General features: G+C 27.6%; 4 protein-coding genes across 6 annotated transcripts in view; 2 read left to right on the forward strand and 2 right to left on the reverse strand.

The window, feature by feature from the left end:
* The window catches only part of LOC113383765 (ATPase family AAA domain-containing protein 2-like), a 35,385-nt gene that overhangs the window by 5,839 nt on the left and 5,889 nt on the right, over window positions 1-23,657 (forward strand). The window contains exons 1-2 of one of the 2 annotated variants that reach the window (XM_026622026.1): window positions 17,322-17,450; window positions 20,288-20,362. The exons of the other annotated variant lie outside the window; for it this stretch is intronic. The gene's annotated coding sequence lies outside the window, so the exon portion shown is untranslated. Of the gene's footprint in view, window positions 1-17,321; window positions 17,451-20,287; window positions 20,363-23,657 lie in introns of those variants that run through there. 2 annotated transcript variants of the gene reach the window in all.
* Window positions 1-23,657, reverse strand: part of LOC113383641 (ras-like protein 2) — a 32,012-nt gene that overhangs the window by 1,881 nt on the left and 6,474 nt on the right. The gene's annotated exons all lie outside the window — the stretch shown is intronic.
* On the reverse strand, window positions 6,058-9,933 carry LOC113383768 (protein C19orf12 homolog). Its single transcript, XM_026622030.1, has 2 exons — window positions 9,551-9,933; window positions 6,058-6,375 (listed from the first exon to the last, which is right to left on the reverse strand). Exons 1-2 carry the CDS (start codon window positions 9,750-9,752, stop codon window positions 6,158-6,160), a joined length of 420 nt encoding a protein of 139 aa, XP_026477815.1. The 5' UTR covers window positions 9,753-9,933; the 3' UTR covers window positions 6,058-6,157.
* LOC113383766 (ATP synthase subunit b, mitochondrial-like) lies at window positions 13,807-16,723 on the forward strand. 2 transcript variants are annotated; one of them, XM_026622029.1, is made up of 5 exons: window positions 13,807-13,922; window positions 14,472-14,649; window positions 15,752-15,950; window positions 16,158-16,346; window positions 16,547-16,723. In XM_026622029.1, exons 1-5 carry the CDS (start codon window positions 13,898-13,900, stop codon window positions 16,721-16,723), a joined length of 768 nt encoding a protein of 255 aa, XP_026477814.1. In that variant the 5' UTR covers window positions 13,807-13,897. The 2 variants fall into 2 exon arrangements, with proteins under 2 accessions (XP_026477814.1, XP_026477812.1); XM_026622027.1 differs by lacking the exon at window positions 13,807-13,922 and having other exon boundaries at window positions 14,444-14,649.

The raw sequence follows: 23,657 nt of genomic DNA on the forward strand, positions 1-23,657 counted from the left end.
AAGAACTTTGTAGGACGGAAGAAAAATCTGAAGAGATAAATAATTTAGAAGAACCGGTTACTAGCTATTCTGATGATGTAGATGCTGAAGATATAGACTATGATTTTTTGACAGAATTAATGCGCGAGATTATGAAAAAATAGAAAACAGGCAGGTCTCTGATATAAATTTATGCATAAAAAAATTTACTCAATACACTCAATCAAATGTGATTATAAATCAATCAAAAAGGAAATGGTACAATTAACACTAATAAAAAAAAAGGCACCAAGGAGTGGATACCAGTAAAAAAGTGTTTAAATTCTTTTAAGTTTTTTTAATTAACTTCCCGTAGGGGTAGTTATAGTAATGGGCAGAAAATCAAAAATGATAATTTTTGCATATCTTACCTTCGTATTGAAGGTTTCTGAACATTTTGTGTTTGTTGTTTTCGTCCACGTTTTCGGGCGCACGGAATTGAATTATTCAAACAACATTCAGTTCGTATTGACGGGGAGACGTGCTGATAAGTATTTGGCAAAAGTTGGCTGAGCATTTTGGAGGTACTGTGTTTTTGGAACCATTCAAATCGGTTAATAATTGCGCCCGAAAACGTAGACGAAAATTGCGGACACACAAAACGCACACGCACGCATATCCATTTTTTCTGAGGTATGCCAAAATTTTCAGAATCCTTTAAAACGTGAAGATATGCAAACATTTTCAATTTCGATTTTAGGACGATTACAATAATTTACCATACGGGAAGTTAACGATAAAAATAACATAATTTATTAAACTATCAGTTTTAAAATAAGGCAATAATAAACAATTGAAAGTTTTACATATCCACTTCAATCTTCTTATTTTTTTTAATATAATAATTTTAATACAAAGAATTTTTGAATTGTTTTGTGAATAGTGGCATACAATTTGATGACAATCAAAAAATATTTTTTCACAAGGCAGCAATTAATACTTATTAGGTAAATCTTATAAAATAAAGTGTTGGAAATTCACTTTCATAATTTCTTACTGTTGAAAATCAGTTGACTCGTGAATAGCTGTAAATTAACTAATATTTAAATACTACTATAATGAGAGGCATAACTAACCAATCTATATACATTATTGCTATGGCTGTTTACTACCATTACGAACAACTGCTAGAGTAGAGACCCTTAAAGAATCTTTCAACTGTTACCCCTGAAGGTCTATGTTCGACGACTTGCTCTTTTAAAAGAGTAAGAATCCCCTGAATCGGGGATGGGACTATTTATACAGGTGTGCGGTTGCTTACCAACACATTTGTAAAAATATCTCTAGCTAGACGCTGTTAGATAAAATATTTTTTTATCTTGATGCATAACATTAAGATAAAAATCATTTTTTCTTAATATCGTTTATATAACAATCACGTTAACTATATATATGGATAATTATCACCATTCATTTATCTATGGTTATCACAATCAGATAAAAAGCACGATATTTATCGTTATCTACGATTAAAATTGCATGCGGTACTACTCACCTAATTTGCGATTTTTATAAAATATGCACTCATTTATGGAAACTATTACAGTGGATTGTAATCATTGCTGTATCAGGCATTATACTATCAAATATGTAGTATGCTCTGAGGTACTGATCTTTGGATCACGAAAATTCATCAAAATCGTCATTATTTTCAGCTTTTTTTTTACTTTAATTACGTAGAAACGATCTGGCCAATATTTACCAAAAACTATCTTCTTACCTATTCTTAACCGATCTATTTAGAACAGTTTTTGAATTATTAAAATCGGTTCAGGATTTTAGGATAAACTTGAACGAAAATTTTAGTATCTTCAGATGAACCTACGGCGACATATTTTTAATAATTCATTCTTTTTCAAGAAAACGTTTGCAAAAGGTAAAATTTTGCTTCACGTACACACGCACATACTTCTTCCGAATTTCGCCTCAAACGATTTATAATAAACTTAAAACATAATATTAGATACCGATTCTGATTTTAAATTGTTTAATTGTTTGTAAGAAATTTGGAAAAATTATTGATTAAGTAATAAATTTGGGCAATGTTATTCCTTATTGTTTGAGAAAAAAAATCTCTTTGTGAGGGTCACCAAACAAATTTTCGGAGCCGGTTGTATAACGAAAAATATCTATATTGATAAGTAACCAATGATTCAGTTTACTGCCGTAAATTCCCTGAAGAATCACAGTGCGATTTGGTATTTCAGAAGTTTGAAAAACTCACTTGAAATATTTTTTTCTTTCTACGTTAAGTTATTACCATAGATAGAAAGAAGATATCTTCTAAATTCAAACTAAAAATCTAAATTTCGAAATTTTTATCTTTCAGTATGGTAATTAACCAGAGAAAGTTATATAGTAATCGCAAAAAAATCGGAAATAATTTTTTGCATATCTTTAATTTTCAGCAGTTCTGAACATTTTGGCATACTTGCCAGAAATGAATGCCTGTATGTGTATGTATATAAGTGCAAATACAATTTTCCGCCGATTGTTAAATTGTTTTTTTTTTTGCAAAGGCAAGTTCAGTCGTTTCAAAGATACGAGGCAAAAAGTACCAAAAATCGCAAATCAATTTTTGAGAGAACGGAGCGTTCAATTTGAATGATTTAAAAACATTTTATTCGTATATACGAAATGAAGAACCGATGAGGGTAGATCCAATTAAAAAGTACAAAAAAATGCCATTTGGCGGTCAAAAATCATAATTAGATATATGAACTTGAAATTATCAGATATTTCATCGAGATTTTGATAAGGGTACGCAGTGCAATTGCTTTGAAAAAATGTTCAAAATTTTGAAATATTAAAACAAGATCAAATTTTTCATAAATGTCAAATTTTTTCAAAAAAATTCAAAATTCTCAAAACGTTATTTTTCTCAAACTTTTCTCAATATTAATTTTCTTTAATATTTTCTCAAAACATAAAGCTTTTTAAAAAAATTAATTTTCGGAACGAGAAGCTCCAATAATTTGCTTAAGGCACCATGCCCCATACACCACAAGTTGACTTTTTGATTTGGTTTAAGTCGACAAAACATAATTGCTAATAAAATGTTTAAATAAATTTAAAAAAATATCAACACCAAGCACTAACCTTTTATCTAGCACAAATTTCAAACGCACATGTACTGTTTTTTATTGCTTGGAGGGATTTTATTTATATAGGTACCAAATGATATGGATTTGGTATCTAATGATAATAGTTATCATCTACTTATATCAATATGGATTTTGAAAATCAAAACGAGAAATATAGGTATTTTCCCTTCTTACTTGTTCGGATATATAGGTATTTTTCTCTCTTACTTGTTCGGATAATCAATATATATATTGAATGATTGAACACTTAAATTATTTATTTTAAAACAAATAAAGATTACATAAAACTAGAGATGTCACCATATAAATAAATTTACGTACGCGCACATACAGTATACTAATTATTGAATTTTAAAAAGGGGATTTCCGCGTAATATACTTATGCGCGTATATTAATGTGGGAATCCCGTAATAGCAGACGCGCGTAAATGCTGTCAATTTGAAAATTATCCAGAAAACTGTTCTTTGAAATTTGCAATTTTTAACTTCCCGAAGGAGAAGTTTGTTTTTATCAAAAAATCCGATTGGCTAATTTTGTGTTCTCTCGACGTTTCAAGCCATTCTGAATCGAATGATACCTTTGGAAGAAGTATGTATGAATCGATGTTTTCTCAAAAACGGCTAGACCGATTTCAGAAATTTAAAAGCCATTTGATGTATCTCAATGAGGACCCTATGAGGACTATCGTTTGTCAGTTTTGTGCGACGATCTGCCAAGCCGTTTCTTTGTAATTTGGCAAAAAGTGCTGAACTTTTCGTCCACATTTAAGCTCATACTACCGAATCGTTTTAAAAAATCAAAAACTGTTCGAAAGATATTATTATTAGTTGGGAATGATACTGATTAGTGATGTAACGAATGTTGGATTTTTCACATTCGCGAATGCGAATGCGAATGCGAGTATTCATCTTCAATATTCGCGAATGCGAATGCGAATGCGAATGTTAAATTTCAAATAAAGCGCGCGCAAAATGTTTGACATTTCAAATGTAAAAAGATAGCAACACATTTTTACCACTCTAATGTAGCTCAAGATCAACTTGCTAATCTACAAGAAACATGGTACAAATCGAAATTTTCCGAAAATCCTTCAACCAAAGATCAGGTCGTGAAAAATATTTTGGATTTAATTGGAAATGAGGACTTAAGCTTTCCTTCATGTTCAAATTCAAAGCGTCCTAAAATGACTAATCAGGTTAAGGAAAACTTTGTGCCATTCTTTCAGTCTTTCAAAATCTGTATCACTAAAAGAACTTCAATTTAATTACTAAGAATTTAAAGTTACAGCGAGTTTATTTTAATAGTCAACTGTGTCAACTTGTTATTAGCAAAACTATAATTGTGTAGTTTATATTTCATTATTTTTAATTCATAGGAAAAGAAAATTAGTGAAAAAATGTGCAATTGAAACCAAATGTTAACATTATGAATATTAGAACTTTACTTTTGTTTGCAATAGAAATAAATATTTTTTTTTTTTTTTTGGCAAAAAGCTTATTTACAAATAGTCAAGTATTCATTATATGGTTTTTTAGGTTTATATTTCATTATCATATTTAATTCTTAGAAAATATATAGTGGAATAGAAAATAAATAAGTGAAAATTAAATAAAAATATATAAATCTTATCAGTTGTGTTATCATTTCATATGCAACTATATAATAATTTCCTTTTTGTTTGTTAAATACATTCGCTAAATATTCGCATCGGTTTTTGCGAATAGGAATGCGAATGCGAATATCGAAAAATATGCGAATATTCGCGAATGCGAATGCGAATGCGAACATTCGTTACATCACTAATACTGATTAGTTTTAGGTGAAATCTACCGAGCCGTTATCTTGTAATTACTTAACTGTTGAAAACAAAATTTAAGCCGATTTTTATGGAACTTTGTTTGGCGATATATATCATAGAACTTACTGAAACATTGCGGCCTTACGGTAAGTAGTTTAATTTTAAAAATTAAAATTAGACTATTTACTTGGTATAACGATCGTTATACCAAGTAAATAGTCTAATTTTAAATTACAAATTACAAATCGCGATACAATACTTGGTCTTAATGAACATACTAAACCATTGAAGTCCTACGGAAACTGGTTTAATTATAAAAATTGTTGAATTTTGAAAATTATATGAAATTAATCCATTCGGAATACTTTTAATCACTCATAAATTACTTGCCTCAAGGCAAAATACTAATACCAACTAGTTTTATTTACATTGCTGTTTCCATATTATTACTTCCAATTAAGTGATTGAGCACAAATTGTCAATAAAAACAAAACTTTGTTGAAAATTTTTAAATGTATGGTATGGTTTGTTTGCACTTTTTCCAAATCCAAATTTTCCAATCACATTGTTGAATGAAAATTATGCAAAAAATAAAACTTTTGTTAGAATTTAGCATATTTTTTATTTGATTGTATAATTATGTTTAAAAACGAAAATTTCCTAATTATGTCGTTGAGTGGAAAAAACAACATATATATATGTTGCAAATTTTTGTCTGCATAAACCATGTTTAAATTCGAGCATTTCCCAATTATATGGGAATTAAACAAACTGACTTTTCTTGCTGTTTGTCTAAATTGGTTTGTACAAATGCTGCCAGTACAAATGATACAAAATCATTATTAAACCAATTTAGACAAACAGCAAGAAAAGTCATTATGTTTAATTCCCATGTAATTGGAAAATTAATTAAATATAAATCCATATACTTGAGTGTTCTATACGCTCTACGACATCATTGTTTTCAAAATCACAGCAAAAGTAAAAGTGATGTGATATGTAAATATTTGCTTCAATAGAATTCAATTGTGATAATTACACTGTTATTCGATAAAAGTCTGTAATATAATAATATAATATAATAACTACAAATAAACATTTCTCAATTTAAGTATTTGCAAATTTGATCTTTATTTATAAAAATGAATAATTCTAATTAAAATATATATTTAACAACTATTTATAATATCATAAAATTATTAATAATATTCAGTCAATTCTTCCATATGAAATATTTCATGTTAACATCATACGCATTTCTGTAGTAATAAAATTAGTAACAACCCTTAATAACTGCTGTTTAACAACATCATTGTTCATAATGAAAGGTAAAAGGACAGCAGCGTCTTGGATGTCCACATCTTGGACAGCTCTTCGAAGACGTGTTATTAACAATTCTTGCTGCTGTGTTGTTAAATCATTCATAAGAACCTCAGCCACTGATTTAAACTGACCTGAAAAAAAAAAATCTCATGGTGAAATACATGCAAAACATAAAATAAAATTTGCGATAATAAATAATCGGGAGTAACATAGAAAAACATGAACAGTTTTAAAAATTAATTCAGTGGACCAAATTAAAATTAAATTAGTGGTGTATGGCATCGTGCCTTGAGGCAATTTGCGGGAACTTCCCTTACCAAATTAAATATTTGAAAATCCGAATTATTTTCGATATTCAAAAAAATGTTTTTTTTGGAAATTATTTTTTTTTCCTTTTCCTTCCTTTTTTGCACATTTAGCTCCGTATCTCCGAAATTGCTGGACCTGTCTTTATCAAAAACCAAACACCACTTCTCCACATCATTAAGAATTGAATGTTTTTTGGATCATTCATATCAAATGCTCCCTTCTTTTAAAAACTCGATTTCTATTTTCTGCACTCTTTGCTCTGCATCTCCGTAACGGCTGGACCTGCCTTTGCCAAAAACTAATCAGGATATCTCCCTATCAATAGGAATCGAATGTTTTTTTAACCTTTCAAATCGGTTGATATGTGCGTCTGAAAACGTGGATGAAAAATTGTATCCATACATATGTACATACATCCACACACACACACATCCATTTTTTTTAAGGTATGCCAAAATATTCAGAAACCTTCAAAACGTGAAGATATGCAAACATTTTCAATTTCGATTTTGGATGATTGCAGTAACTTACCCTAGGGGAAGTTACCTATTGTTGCATGGCATTGTGGCTTAAAGCAAATTGCTTGAATTTACCGTACTGTAATGAAATGTTCAAGGAATATTTAATGCTTTCAAATAGATTATTATAAATATTATAGCTTTCATTTTCGTATATTATGCTTTTTTTAAATTAGAAAAAAAATTGCCTTCCCCAAAAACTGAGAATTTCTTCACACTATCAACACAAGGAAAATCAATTTTTTGAATTGTTCTAATTAAATGATCTGTTCTCTCAATAACTGCTGTTTTTTCACTTTACTCTGTATCTCCGAAATCCTAGAATGATTCAAATAACATTTTGCCTTTGTTGACATTGTATGGTTAAACAAGATATGGTTAATTTTTGGAGAAGGCAAAAACATTTTTTTTTAATTCAAAATTTCAAAAAAATTTTTTTTTAGTTTTCGATGCATACCAATAGGTCTTAATATTTCAAATGATAAAAATAGCAACTCTTACAATATGTTAACTATTCGTCTCAGTTAATGTATTGAAGTATAAAGATCAAAAATTCCAAACTATGTATCACGCAATCATAATTTAGACTGGCCAAAAAATCAAACATATCTTTCATAAAAGCATTCTTTTAACACTTAGAGGTACTGAAAAGTCTCCTTTTTTTTTTAACGTGGGAAACAAAAGTTACAATTGAATAATATTTTATTATTGATTATAGAAACAGAATACATTGCTGTAACACATCTATCAATAAGTCCATCAAATTATTAACTTTCCGTAGGGTAAGTTATTGTAATGGGCCGAAAATCGGAATTGAAAATTTTTACATTTATCGACGTTTTGAAGGTTTCTGAACATTTTGGCATACCTCAGAAAAAATGGATGTGTGTGTGTGTGTGTTTATGTATGTATGGATACAAATTTCCAGTCACGTTTTCGGGCGCACGGATCAACCGATTTGAATGGTTTAAAAAACATTCGATTCCTATTGATAGGGAAAAGAGCTGATTAGTTTTTGGCAAAGGCAGGTCCAGCCGTTTCGGAGATACGGAGCAAAGAGTGCAGAAAATAGAACTCGACTTTTTGAGAGAACGGAGTATCCGATTTGAATGATCTAAAAAACATTCAATTAGTAATGATTGGGAGAAGTGTTTATTAGTTTTTGGCAAAGGCAGGCCCAGCCATTTCGAAGATACGGAGCTAAATATGTAAAAAATGGCAGTTTTTGAGAGAACTAAGCGTCCGATTTAAATGATTCAAAGAACTTTCTGCTTGTCTTAACAAAATAATTGATTTTGGAAAAAAAATTTGTTTGAACTTTTTTTTTTTTTTTAATTTTTTGTATATCGAAAATAATTCAGATTTTATTTTTAATTCTGACTATAGTTCTAATATACTTTACAAATAATTTCAACTTTGCAATTCAATTTATATAATTCTTATAAATATTAGACAATTTTACAATATTTATAATAATCTATTTGAAAACATTCAGTATTCCTCGAACATTTTGTTACGGTACGGGAAGTTCCAGCAATTTGCCTTAAGGCACGATGCCATAATTGCCTGAAGACAGAATTCCACTTACAGCTAGTTTATATTTAGATATTGAAAATTTAAATATTCATTTCCATAATCTGTAATATAACATATATTTACTAAAATTGATACTAAATAGTCCATGTCAACTATTGTGATGACACCAGATAGATTAAAAAAGATGATAGATAAATAGAAGTTTGTTGATGCTGCCGAACTCTATTAAATTAGTACATTTCGCTTTATTGTCACAGGACCAGATATAATTAGATAATGGCTATATCAGACCGATTGAATTAACAATACTTAGATAAAATAATACGTTGATATAAAGTTGAGTTAATCTTACTTGTTTGAATGTTAATTTTAGACTTGCTACTTATTGTTAGATGAAGTTTGAGATATTACTGATTTACAGGTTTTTCTATATCTTTATATTATTTTCTGATTGGTCCGTTTTGTGAATTTAAGCGACATTCCATTACATTTTTTACATCATCAGTTGACCTGCAATTTGATTGAAATGAGTTCAAGGAAGAATAGTTTCTCGGAAGAAAGGATTAATATTTAAGGGTTTGCAAGGTACATGATATATTACAATGAAGGATTAGGTTTTATAATTTTTATCCTTTTACAAAAGCATTAAAATATATTTGATTGATTTAAAACAGGGTTGAGCCTTAGGCATTAACAATTATGAATTATTCAATATCCAAATGTAAATAATCCTGCAAACCCATTGAGTGAAGTGTTATATTGAGAAGGTACAATTTGAGAAACAGTATCCAAAGCATAAGAAAAATATTTATTTTATGGCACACTATATGCACTGCTGTGTCGTATCGTGAATGAAAAGTGTGGTACATTGCATCACCCATCAAGACTGTAACAGTTAACTATAAGTTGCTTTTAGTAATTAGAAATTCTATAATAAAGTTACCTCTTGATTTAAGAGCTCCAGCACAGCCACCAATTATACCTCCCAAAGCTAAACCAGTTGGACCCAACAATAATCCTCCACCAAAAACAGCGGCTCCTGTGATTAAGCCCCATTTTCCGGATTGTCTAATAGTGACTCGCATGCTTTGCAATTCGCTAATTTGAGAAACAGCTTGTAAAAGTTCGCGTTGATTAATAGGCATTTTTAAGTGCTTCTTCACAAAAACTTGCTATTGCCAAAAACTACGTAAATATTGATATTCACAAATTCATAAGATGATTTTTTTTTAAATGCGTGAGGCTGATGGCGTCAGCTCAAAATTAAAATTGAAATAATCAGTGACCAACAATTTTCCATAAAATTAAATAATCAAAAATATTGGATAACCTATAGATGTGTTGATAAAATAAATAGTGATGTCAAATTGACAACCTTTAGCATTGCTCTGAAGTGCACACTAATCGCAGCGCGGTAAATTTGAAAAAAGTCACTGTGTTTTATGATCATACTTGTGATTACTTTGAGTTTAATTGTTTTAATGTTCGATTGATATATACAACGTTTATTATCCTTTGATTTATAATTGTAGTCAATAAATAGTTTTCCTAGACAATGATAGAATATATATTAATATATCATAAATTTATGATTGTTCTCCTAAAGTAATGGAAATGGGGTTTTATACTTTTTTATGGAGTCCAGGTTATGCACATTGATTTACAGATTATATTGAGCGTAAATTTTTTTTGGATTTTATACATCCATAAAACCTATCCATATTTTTTCTATTTATAGAAATAATAAATGATTAATTATTTCATTAGAGTCCATCAATTCAATCAATTATTTAATGATCAATGAATTATTCAATTTAATAATTTGATAAAGTAATTTTTTATTTAATGTTTGAATTTTTCAACTTGGTAATTTTTGTTTTTAAAATAACTTTATGTGAATAAAATATTTTAAATTATATATCTAATTAGATATACATAAGATGTATTAATGTATAATACATAAGATGTATTAGATATATAATTTAAGATATTTTATTCACATAAAGTTATTTTAAAAAGTTGAAAAATTCAAATATTAAATAAAAAATTACTTTATCAAATTACTTTATCACATATTATATATATATATATATATATATATATATATATATATATATATATATATAAATCTTCAGTTCTAAGCAATTCAAACAAAAGCAGGATCTATAATCTACTTATAATTTTATACAAAATATTTCTTAAGCACAATTTCTTGCATTAAAACAATTATGCAAATGAGAAACATACTTTACAAATTTAACATAAAAACATTAGTAAACTTTTAAAATATTTACTACTTTACACTCAACTTTTATCTTAGTAAACAATAAGTTTTTACTGAAACATCATCCAAAGTTTGCATAGAGCATTATTGTTGCTTTGCTGTTGAAATAGTTGAGCAAGCGAATTATAATAGTATTGTATTGCTTGAATAAATAATAAGGGGTATTACAGCCCTAAGGCAGATCCGTGAGCTGAGTTAAACTCCAACTTGATTAGATTTTGTTTGAATAACCAGGTTAAATTGTAATTATAGTTCATATCTTTTATATAAGCATTTCTAAATGCTGCTAATATATAACCACCAGACATTAAAAAATTATATAATTATGTTATAAAATATGTAATGTTTCAAGGGTGGAATAATCCTCTTACATTTTAATATATGGGATAAATCACGTTATGTAGTTTTAAACATATTTGTTTCTTTATTTTAAAAAAATAATTAATCTACCATAATTTGACATTTTTATGATATGATAAAAATACACTAACAATAAGATAATTACATATCACAGGAGTTATAATGCTTAATTTAAAGATTTGTGTTAAATTTCAAAGTGCATATTTATTTATTATTCATATAAAAGTTTCTATAACAATTTAACAACATCAATAAAATAAATAATTGAAAACAACATATATAAATAATTTCAAGAATTATGTAACATCTTATTATAATGAACACATCAAATGCATATTACTGCAGCTCAATCTTGTTGCCACTGAAAAATAGAAAAAAAAGATAAAATATTACTATAATCGATAAGGCAAAAAATTCTATACTAACTCGTAAAAGATCTCCACCGCCTCCTTGTCTATCTATTTCGTTCTGACGTCTTTCTAACTCGGCTGCTTTCTGCTGTTGCCTCCGAACTTTATCAATATCTTTTATTCCACGAGATTCATTCTCTATTCGTCTTTTCTCTGCAGCCTCTGCCATTTGGGCCCTTCGGATAGCCTTTGAGTAATATGAACTGTTAATATTTCATGAACATGGTAACAAAAATTTAATTAGAGTAAATATTTATTTTTTTAAATAGCCCCCAGAATAGTTCTAAGAGAAATAAAAATACAATCATGATACATATAATACAACATAGTATAATATAATTTCCTCCCAACCAATTTTATAACATTATTGACAAACAAAATGATATATGATGCACTATATAATTATATACAATCAAATAAAATAAAAGTGTAAACATATTATATATTATAAAATGTATATGAATGATATACGTGTATCAAAAGTCAACATATTAACATTCAAATAAAAGAATAAAAAATGAGCAGATAGAAATTATTTGATTTAGTTAAGTATTGTGAATATTGATATCTTTATTAATTGAGTTAAATTTAGAGAACATCAATACAATAGACAAATTTAGGGAATAAGTTTTAGAAATATGATTATTGAACAATATGTGTTTATAAAAATAATCTAAGAACGTTAAAGGAATGTTGTTTAAGAATTTGAAGACAGTCTATAGTGTTATTACAAAGTTTATATAAGAACAAAATATTATAGATAAAAGGACTTGTGGCAAAAGATGATATGCTGAATTTATTAAGCAATGTTTTGTGTTCGAATGCACGTTCAGGATAAATTTAGTGCATTTTAAAATGTAGATAATTTAAAAAAATTTACGTTGAACCTTCTCTATCTCGCATCAGAGTTATTCCTATAATAAAGATATCAAATGATTGATCCATACTCAAACTTAGACCGTATATTTGCATAGTACAATAGAACCTCGATTATCCGGACCTCAGTTATACGGATTCGCGATTATTCAGACTACCAACCGCGACTAATTTATATGCATGTACATACCTACAATTCGAATTTTTGCACAATTAATGCTGCAGTTCAGTATATGTATGTAATATAATCTAAAAAAAATTATATGCACATACGTAAGAAAGTTTCAATTTCTTAATAAATATTATTTTTTTTGTATTTCTTATTTTTAATAAATACTCAACATTATTCTTCATACATTGGATTATCCGGATGCCTATCGACAACATTTAGTCCGGTTAATCAAGGTTCCACTGTACATACAAATTAGTAACTAATTTAAATTAAAATCTTTACAGTTCCTTAAAAACATTTCTAACAATTTATGAGCTTTATTCCAAATATTAGCCATGTGGTCTGCAAAGGACAAACTAGAGTCAAATAAAATGCCGAGGTCAGATATTTTATCATATCTATCTATGCAGGTGTTATAAATTTTATAACCTAAATGTATTGAAAATTGCTTATGTGTAAAACTAAGAATTTTGCATTTTGAGTTATTTAGATCAAGTTTGTTACATACCGGGAGTGGAAAGAGTCAAGTTGAAACTTATTGCATAATAGAGATAATATTATTTATTTTAAAACAACCTTTAATATGTATTTACAACTACTTTTAAATTCTACAAGTAGATAAACTGATCGTTTTTCATATCAAAATTAATTAATTATTATAAACTGTAAATAATGCCAGAGGCTGAGATTATTAATGCTCAATTTCAACATTAGTTCTAAACTATTGAGGTATACATATTTCATCATGTTGATTAGTGAGCAAACTAAATTATTCTGATAATTAAAGAAACTACAAATTTTTATTCCCATACCCATGATCACTATTTGTATAAAAATTATTTGTCTACAAATCTCTGGACAATTACCATATCTGGCTGAGGTATTTCATCTGAAGTAGGATTGAAACACGACGAGCACAAACCCATTATAATAAATCCATTAATAAAAGCAAAGCAATACTAAGTTTTAGAATTTTTTTTTCTAAAAATACAAACATAAATGTCATCTGTCAAAGACATAATTTTGACAGCAAGAAGATCACGTGTGCTCAAGTTAACACCATAAGAATAATAAAATTTTGGTGTCCTTTTGTTGGCATCATTGTTATAGTACAAGTATAATTTTTTATTTTTTGACGGCAGTGGTGGCCACTTTTCGATCAATTCGTATTAGACTTTTTGATAAAAAATGCTGTCTAAAGCTTCGCTTTTGGGTAAATAATTGTTTAATTTGTAATATTTTTTTATAATAATACATCTTACATAGTTATTATATTTATAGTAATGATGTGCGTGCAGTGAAAATCATGAACACTTTAGACTTTATGTAATCACTTGACAGTTTTCCTCTTTGCAAATTGTATAATAAAGACATGTGTAAAAAGATAAATAGTCCTTCCCAGAAAGTTCTAAGGATTATTTTTTATTTGGTGTATTAATTTTTGATTTCATGCATAAGATGTATATACATTTCTACTGCTTTAAATGTCCAAATTTTGGTTAAAATTTCTTCAATATTTAAATACCATGTTAGATAAGTGCACAATATTTTATTGAAATTACAATCTGTAGCAAAGGTGCTGAGGTCTTAAGTTTCCATTTCACAATTTATTACTATAGCTGTTGTATGATTTTCTCTAGCGCACAATCAAATGTACAGATATCTTTGTTATTGCATTTAATTCATAACAAATAATGAATCAAATCAATTATCATTTATCATAAGTAATGTAAAATGTATACAACTATTTTCTTGTTAATAGCCAAGGTATCCCGGCCACTGACTGTGGCAGTGCGAACAACATCCCAGGCTGCAACATGCCCTGCTCCTACAAAGGTAGAAGAAGCCGATAGTGCTGAAAGAGATTTGGTCAACTTCCCAAGGCCAACACGTTTGGAACATTCACCTAAAGTTCGCTTTGGATTCATTCCAGACTCATGGTACGTTTTAGTATAAAAAAAAAGGGTACACGTAAGGTTCACACGAGATTGAAGTAAAATTTATTTGCTACTGTACAAGATGGCATTTAAGTAAAAATAAATACATCATAACAATTTTGAATGTTTATTAGTAATATTGTAACACTCGTGATGCACACATTTATTAGTTTCAACCATTATACGCATTTATTAATGATAAATTATAAATTGTATATTTTTAATAGCATTGAAAATATGTATAATATTTAAAAACAATAATGTAATTTAAGTCATACTTCAAATATGACATGATCGGTTTGTCATTGTAATTAGCATTTAGAAATGGACCATCATTAGAAAAATGAAGTAATTGCTGATTAATAAATTCTATAATATTTGTTCAACCAGTGGATTATGTTAAACAATGCCTAAGCAAATATTGTTTTTGCAACTTTGCTCATCATGTAATTGTATTTGAAGAACTTCATGTAATTAAAATTAACATACATTCATTGACTGCTTGTATTTTTTGCACTTTTTCGCTGCCGATGTAATCTCATTCTTTGAACAGCTGTAATATCTGTCTTGCTTAAAATATATTTACCATTTTAATAACTTAAAAGATTTATAGAAACTACAAATAATATAGAAATAATTTGTAATCAATAAACTTAGGGGCAAAAATGTTTAATTTGTTTTAATATCTTAATGAACAGGGTAAAATATTCTTCTGATTCAGGCATTTTTGATTAAGTCAAGATTTGTACTATGATGTAACTTTAAAATGTTTATTTATGCTCATTTCTTTGTCCTATGTTGATATCAGTACCCATACAACGTTGATCCCGGTACGCATTCATCGACAGATCTCTATTCGCATACACGACGATTAATCACAATCGACCCGTATACAAATGATATCAACGAAAGCGAATGACGAATTATTGGCACTCGACTCGGCCGTACCGCACTTCAGTTGCATTTCTACGGGTCGCACCCTAATCGCGCCTCAAGAAGTTTTACTTCAAAAATACTATTTGCTCAGTTAAATGATGTATAAAAATAAAAATATTAATGTTCAGTTTCTTTTATTATTTTATAATCATACTCTCTTTATTAAAAGGTTTGAATTTTTCTATGAGAAGACCGGTGTTACTGGACCTTACATGTTTGGAACTGGTTTAATTACTTACTTATGTTCAAAGGAAATTTACGTTATGGAGCATGAATTCTATACTGGTATTTCATTGGGTATTATCTGTCTCTATGCCACTAAAAAGTTGGGTCCACATATTGCAAAATACTTGGACAAAGAAGTTGATGTAAGTCTGAAATATATTCATTTGGAGTTTGGCAATTGGAATGTAATATGTAAATTTAATTGTAAAATGTAAAATTTATAAATTACTGCTAAAATGAATTACATACTTTAATTTTGCTTAAGTAATTCTAATCACCAAATAAGAGCAAAGTAATATTGTTTGTGCCTATAATATAAAGTTTTTATGCATTATAAATACTGATTTTAGGCCTATGCCGATGAATGGAATTCAGGTCGTGTAGAAGAAGTTAAAAGTTACCAAGATGCCATTGAAGGAGAAAAGTTGGAACAATGGAGAGCTGAAGGTCAACTTATGTTGATGGATGCAAAACGTGAAAATGTTGCCTTGCAACTTGAAGCAGCTTACAGGGAACGCGCCATGAAAGTGTATCAGGAGGTAAGTATTCGATTATGTGCAGTATGAGGCATTTTATGCATTATACTGATGGATCCGTCTTATGAAATATTTTTTCTATGTTCAAGATCAACAATTTACTGTTTTGAATTATGATAGATATTTAAATAGTAAAACTAAACATTTCTTTGATGCAAAGAACATTATTATATTTTTAGACTTAATTCTATTATTTCTTGTAGGTTAAGAAACGATTAGATTACCAAGTTGAGAAACAGAATATTGAACAACGCATTGCTCAGAAACACATGGTTAACTGGGTTGTAGACTCAGTTTTGAAATCTTTAACACCTGATCAAGAAAAGGAAAACATCAATAAATGCATTGCTGATCTAGGAGCTTTGGCTAGCCGAGCTTAAGAAAATATTTTATGTAGAAAATATACTAGATCAACATATGTTATATAAAAACTGTTTTGCAAATTATTTTATCTTATTTTTTAGAATATGTGAAATATAATTGCAATAACTGTGAATGGAATTATCTTTTTTTACAAAATGTTTTTATTGTCAAGTGTAAAACATTAAATGAAAATTTTATTTGGAAAAGAAAATTGAATAAACAGATACATATTCCAAACTAGTACTCTATTTGTGGATTAAAATTTGGGTAATTCATAATCCTAGGCAAGATTAGCATATGATATAATTAATAATTTTTAGAGTTTTACACGAGTTGTTAGTGTGAATTTATTTCTTCCTTTCGCTATCGTTTTTTGAATTTCGCGGTAATTTTGTTATGTTGGTAGTATTACATGGGTCACGTACATTAGATAACTATGGAGCTTTTTTGGTACTAATAATGATGAAATACTTTAAAAATATATTGACAATGATATTCAAACTTTATTTTATATAATATTTTAATATAATATTTCTACTTTGTTTCGATATAATAAAATGTATTCTGACATCATTTGAAGTTGGCGCTCTTCGTCGGTATAGATTTTATGACTAACACACTTCATTCGCCGTCTTTCTTTTTCTAGCAATGAATATGATGTGACAGTTTATATTGGGTTTTGTGTAGATAGTTGAGCTATTTCGAGACTTTGAGTGTGTTATAAATGAATTTGAGTGTAAAGTGGTAAGTTAAATAAATCAATTAATGATCTATTTATGCAGCTTTTTTCATTCATGTGTTAAAATAATAGACAAAGAATTTTACCAATACTAACTAGTCTTGCAACACATACATAACCTTACAAGCCCAATCTTCAAGTACATACAAACAAGTAAAAATTGCAAATTCCTTACTTTATATATATTTTTGACGTAAATTTTGCATGTTGACTAAAAACTTCACAAAATTTATGTTGCAACTTGTACATTTACAACACTTTTCATTAAATGCTCCATATATTGTAAACCAATTAAAAATAGTAGGTTACTTAGAATTTCTTTCTTTATCATTATCAATCTTCAATATATTTCATACATATAAATTTTAAACACAAATATTTGCTATGAATGATGTAAAAATGCAGATTCTGCAGATTCATTCATGCGACACCCACCTACTTCTTTCTTTATTCTTAAGTTCTAATCAGTCTATAGAGTTACTGAATAATTTGTTACTATTATTATATTTGAAGATTGCTAATGCTTGCAATAATGTATTAATAATTTAAAAATCTATACATAAAAGTACAAGCCTGTTTTATAATTGTTCGACATAATGCATGCTAAGTCACCGACTAAACTAAATATTAGACAAAATTTGTTACTTGTACATTTACAACACTTCTCATTAAATGTTCCATATATTGTAAACCAATAAAAATAGTAGGTTACTTAAAATTTCTTTGTTTATCATTATCAATCTTCAATACATTATGTATTTATAAATTTTAGACACAAATATTTGCTGTGATTGATGTAAAAATTCAGATTCTGTAGATATCTTCATATGACACCCACCTACTGCTTTCCTTATTTTTAAGTTGTAATCAGTCTATAGAGTTACTGAATGAATTTCTTGCTATAATGATATTTAAAGATTACTAAGAAATACAACTAAAAAAAGTATAATTAAAACTACAAGCTCGTTTTATAATTGTTTGTCATAATGCATGCTTATTGTTAGAGACCGACTCAACTAAATATTTCACAAAATTTATATTGCAACTTGTACATTTACAACACTTTTCACTAAATGCTCCATATATTGTAAACCAATTAAAAATAGTAGCTTACTTAAAAGTTCTTTGTTTATCATTATCAATCTTTAATACATTTTATATGTATAAATTTTAGACACAAATATTTGCTGTGAGTTATGCAAAAATTCAGATTCTGTAGATATCTTCATGCGACACCTACCTATTGTTTTCCTGATTTTTAACTACTAATCAGCTCATTGAGTTACTGAATGAATTTTTTCCTATTATGATATTTGAAGATTGCTAATGCTTGCAGAAATATAATTAAAAAGTCTATAATTAAAACTACAAGCCCTTTTCATAATTGTTTGCCGTAATGCATACTTATACATCGACTAAACTAAATATTTCACAAAGTTTAAATTGCAACTTCTACATTTACTACACTTTTCATTGAATGCTCCATATATTGAAAACTGTATCATTTATCATTATCAATATCAATATATTTTACACATATAAATTTTAGAAATAGACATTTTGTGTGAATGATGTAAAAATGCAAATTCTGTAGATTGGCTCATGCAGCGACCATCTACTATTTTTATTTTTAACTACTAATCAGTCCATTGAGCTACTGAATAAATAATGATATTTGAAGATTACTAATGTTTGCAGTAATATAAATAAAAAAATGTACATAAAAATACAATGTTTTATAATAGTGTCCCATAATCCTGCGTAGTCAGCGACTAAACTAAATATTACACAGAAATTTATTTTACTACTTGTACATTTGCAAGACTTCTTCTTAAATGTTCCATATATTGAAAACCAATTATAAATAGTAGGTTACTTAAAATTTTCTCATTTTTTATTATCAATCTTCAATACATTTTACTCATATAATAATTATATACAGACATTTGCCATGAATCTTGCAAAAATGCAGATTCTATAAATTTATTCATGCAACACCCACCTACTGCTTTCCTTAGTTTTAAGTTCTAATCAGTCTACTGAATAAATTTCTTACCATACTGATATTTGTAGATTTGTAGATGGCTAATGCTTGCAGTAATATAATTCTTATAAAAAAAAATGAAACAAAAGTACAAGCCTTTCGTCATAATGCATGTTTAGATACAGACGAAGCTAAATATGTTGCTTGTAACAACTCATAAAAGTACAAATTTCACAAAATTTATGTTGCAACTTGTATATTATACAATACCAAATATACAATATACCTTGTATATTGTACCAATTATAAATAATAGACTACTTAAAATTTTCTCGGTTTCATTATCAATCTTTAATACATTTTACACATATAAATTTTAGACACAAATATTTGCTTGGAATATTGTAAAATGCAGATTCTGTAGATTATTTCATGCATCACCTACTTAATGTTTTCCTTATTTTTTTACTGAATAAATTTCTTACTGTAATCATATTTTGAAATTGCTAATGCTTGCAGTAATATAATTAAAAAATCTATACATAAAAGTACAATCCTGTTTTATAATTGTTTGTCATAATGCATGTTTTGGTGCTATTGTTTATTAAATAAAATTTCTGTTGTAATATACACAAGTGTTAAATTCCCACAGCGGTTTGTTTATTATTTTGATAGTTTTGTTTCATGGACTATAAAATGTTTAAAGCAATACAACATTCTATTTCAATTTATTACAATACATTTAATAATATTAAATATATTTAAAACATTCAAATATTAAATAATTTGTTACTGGATTCATAAATGTTGTAGTTTCATAAATAATGCAATTAATTTTGTATTTCTTATCGTTTTCAGATGTTTGAGAAGTTTCTGGTTATTGCAAAATGACCACCTGTAGATTTTTTACATGACTGTTATGATTTTGATTTGGTAAGTTTATATTTTACAGTATTGTATAAGCGTTATACAATTGTAGCTCTGATCTTCCAGAAGAAACGACCTTCTGCATTCATCTTGAAAACTTTAATGTATTCAATGCTTTTGTATTATTACCTTGTTTGTTAAAAATGTATTGTGCCCAAATATAAGTTTCTTTTCTTTGTAATTAAATTTTATTTTGTTATGATTGAGAATATACATGCACAAAATATACATCGAAAGTAATCATCCTGGTATCAAAGTGGATTTGAATTATTCTTTATAAAATAATTGCATTTCTTCACCTCATGAAGTGCATCTCTATCTCAAAGCATTTCTTTCCTAAATGATTCACAATATTTTAATGAAAATTGTATATTTAGTTTATTTATTTTATAAAAATGTTCATTTACTATTTCCTTGGATTATATTATATTATATAGTTATTTCTTCAACTGCTTTTTTAATTTAGTTTTGTATTGTCATTCTAATTATTTTAAGGGATGCCATTCTTTTTTGCACTGTACATTGTTTTCCATTCTTAGAACATTGAAACAAATCTTTGATGCAAAAAGCTTTATCTTGACTCTAAAAGCCTTTTTTAATTTCCAATTTTCAATTGATACTGCTAATTGTTGCTGAGAAATTGACTCATCGAACACTACCAGGAACAGCTCGGATATTTAAATCTATTCAACTTTATAATTCTTTTTAGTTGTTTATTTCATAATAAACCAAATATACAAATACATTTTATTATTTTACATTATAATTATTTGAATATTTATTTATTACGCAATACATTTAGTTTAGTTCAAACATTCATTAAAAACTCTATTATTAAAACACATAAATGGCAGTTACATTTGTGCAATTGAGTTATTTTTGTCCATTGCAAGGAAAGTTAGTTTTATTTAACATGTAGGTTATACATAATTGATTAATTTATATATATATATATATATATATATATATATATCTTGATAGTTTTATATATATATATATATATATATATATATATATATATATATATCTAGAGCACCTTACAATTTATAAAGCAACATTTAATTATTATCTTAAACTATAGGATTTTGGATATAAGTAATTTATTTCTTATCATTTTTATAATCAATGTTTTTTTTATATATTAACACAAGTTCTTGCAATAATACGAATATACATATATTATTATTCAAATTTTAAATGGATTTTCATGTAAATACGTCGTTAGAATTGCTTAATTAAAGCTGCTTTACATTAGTTACTAAGCTAAATATATGGAAGTTGCAGTTTTATCTTATAAACATATGTCACATATCTCAAAAATATATTCGATTAGGTACTTTACATAGGCTTATTTTGGCATTTCCTTCAAATATAAAACGATAAATAAATAATTGGAAGTTACTTTTCGATGTGTGATGCATATACTTTTTTTTTGTTGAAAACAAAATTCAGTAATGTAAATCTGCAATACTCCTGAAATCCTTTTTTCATACTCATATATTATATTAACTACATATATTAATTTATATAAATTTATATAACTTTAAATTAATTATACTTTGATATATATTCTTCCTAAGAAGGCATTTTCCAATCACAGTAATTATGTGTGTGCGTTCTTATTTAATTTTAGATTCTGTATTGAATTATGTTGTTTAAAAACTTCAATCAAAAAATATTCAGAGAAATATTGAGTTCTTTTAGATCCAACTCAAACATGTTAATATTTTGTTTCCAAAAATACTTACAAAATTTATGGTCGTATTGAATATGATCCATGCTTATTCATATAAGTATTGTCATTAACTAGTTTACAAGATGCAGCATTTTTTCTTATTTTTATCCTTATAATTGGATTTAATTGGTATCTGCCTTTCTGATAATTGAAATCTTCTGACAATTCTAACTAGTTCATGGAAGGATTGGTCAACATTCATTCTCAATTTAGCGCTACATTCGATGTAAGGTATTTTTAATTGTCTTGACAAATTTTGCGCCTCTTCAACAGACACCTAGAGAAAAAAAGATACAAATTAATATATTTTTGTTTTGTGCAACCCATGTGTAAATTAATTATTTAATTAATAATAATGTAAAACATTTAGATATATTATGATAATATTTAAAATTCAAATTCTCCGGTAAATCAGACTTAACCGGCCAATTTCCCGGTAAAATCCGGAAACGATCTGGATTAACTTCCCGAAGAAGCAGTTTATGTTTTCATAAAAAAATCGCTAATTTTATATTTTATCGACGTTTCAAGCCATTCTGAATCGAATGAGACTAAATTTGGAAAAAGTACACGTGTGTTTGTGTGTGTGAACAGATTTTTTGGCATAAATCGACGTTTTCTCAAAAAACGGGTGGACCGATTTCAAAAACTTAAAAGCCATTCGATGTATCTCGGTATGGACTATCGTTTCTCAGTTTTGTGCAGCGATCGGCTAAACCGTTTCTTTGTAATTTGGAAAAAAGTGTTAAAATTTTCGTCCACATTTAAGCTCATACTACCGAATCGATTTAAAAAAATCAAAAACTGTTCGAAAGATATTAGTTGGGAATAATACTGATTCGTTTTAGGTGAAAATCTACCGAGCCGTTTTCTTGTAATTAACTGTTAAAAAAAATTTAAGCCGATTCTCATGAAACTTTTTTGGCGATATATATCATGGTCTTATAGAACTTACTGCAATAAAATGACCTTACGACAAGTAGTTTAATTTTAAAAATTCATCAAAGTTTGAGAAAATGAGTAGTTTTTTTGACGTTTGCTAAAATTAAAATTAGACGATTTACTTGGTATAGCAATAGAGTACCTGGTCTTAATGAACATACTAAACCACTTAACCCCTGGTTCAATTATAAAAATCATTGATTTTAAAAAATTTGCTTTCAGAAAATACTCCGGCGGGGTTAACGTGTTCAATAATGTGTAATAAATCCACTTACTTTTAACTACTCATAAATTAATTTATTTATCATGGATTAAATGGATTGTTTACACATATCGGGAAGTTCATGTAACTTTCCTTAAGGCAAACTACCAATACCAACTAATTTTTAATGATATTTATGCTGGTATACCAAGAACTTTTAAATATAGTGAAAAATATATTAGTATATTATCCGGCTTATATATGTCAAAATGACAATTTTAAAACAACAGCATTTCAAACTGTCACTACAAAACGAAATTTAAACCGCTTTTAAGTCATTTGAAATAGTCATCGACCTTTATGACAAGGTAAAAAATAATACTATCCTATTTATGGAGGTAGATTTCTGTACCAAACCATCA

The sequence above is a fragment of the Ctenocephalides felis genome, unplaced genomic scaffold (genome assembly GCF_003426905.1).
Source record: "Ctenocephalides felis isolate EL2017-DRISC unplaced genomic scaffold, ASM342690v1 CF-g0.4_SCAFFOLD_03570, whole genome shotgun sequence".
In the NCBI taxonomy this organism is placed as follows: Eukaryota; Metazoa; Arthropoda; class Insecta; order Siphonaptera; family Pulicidae; genus Ctenocephalides; species Ctenocephalides felis.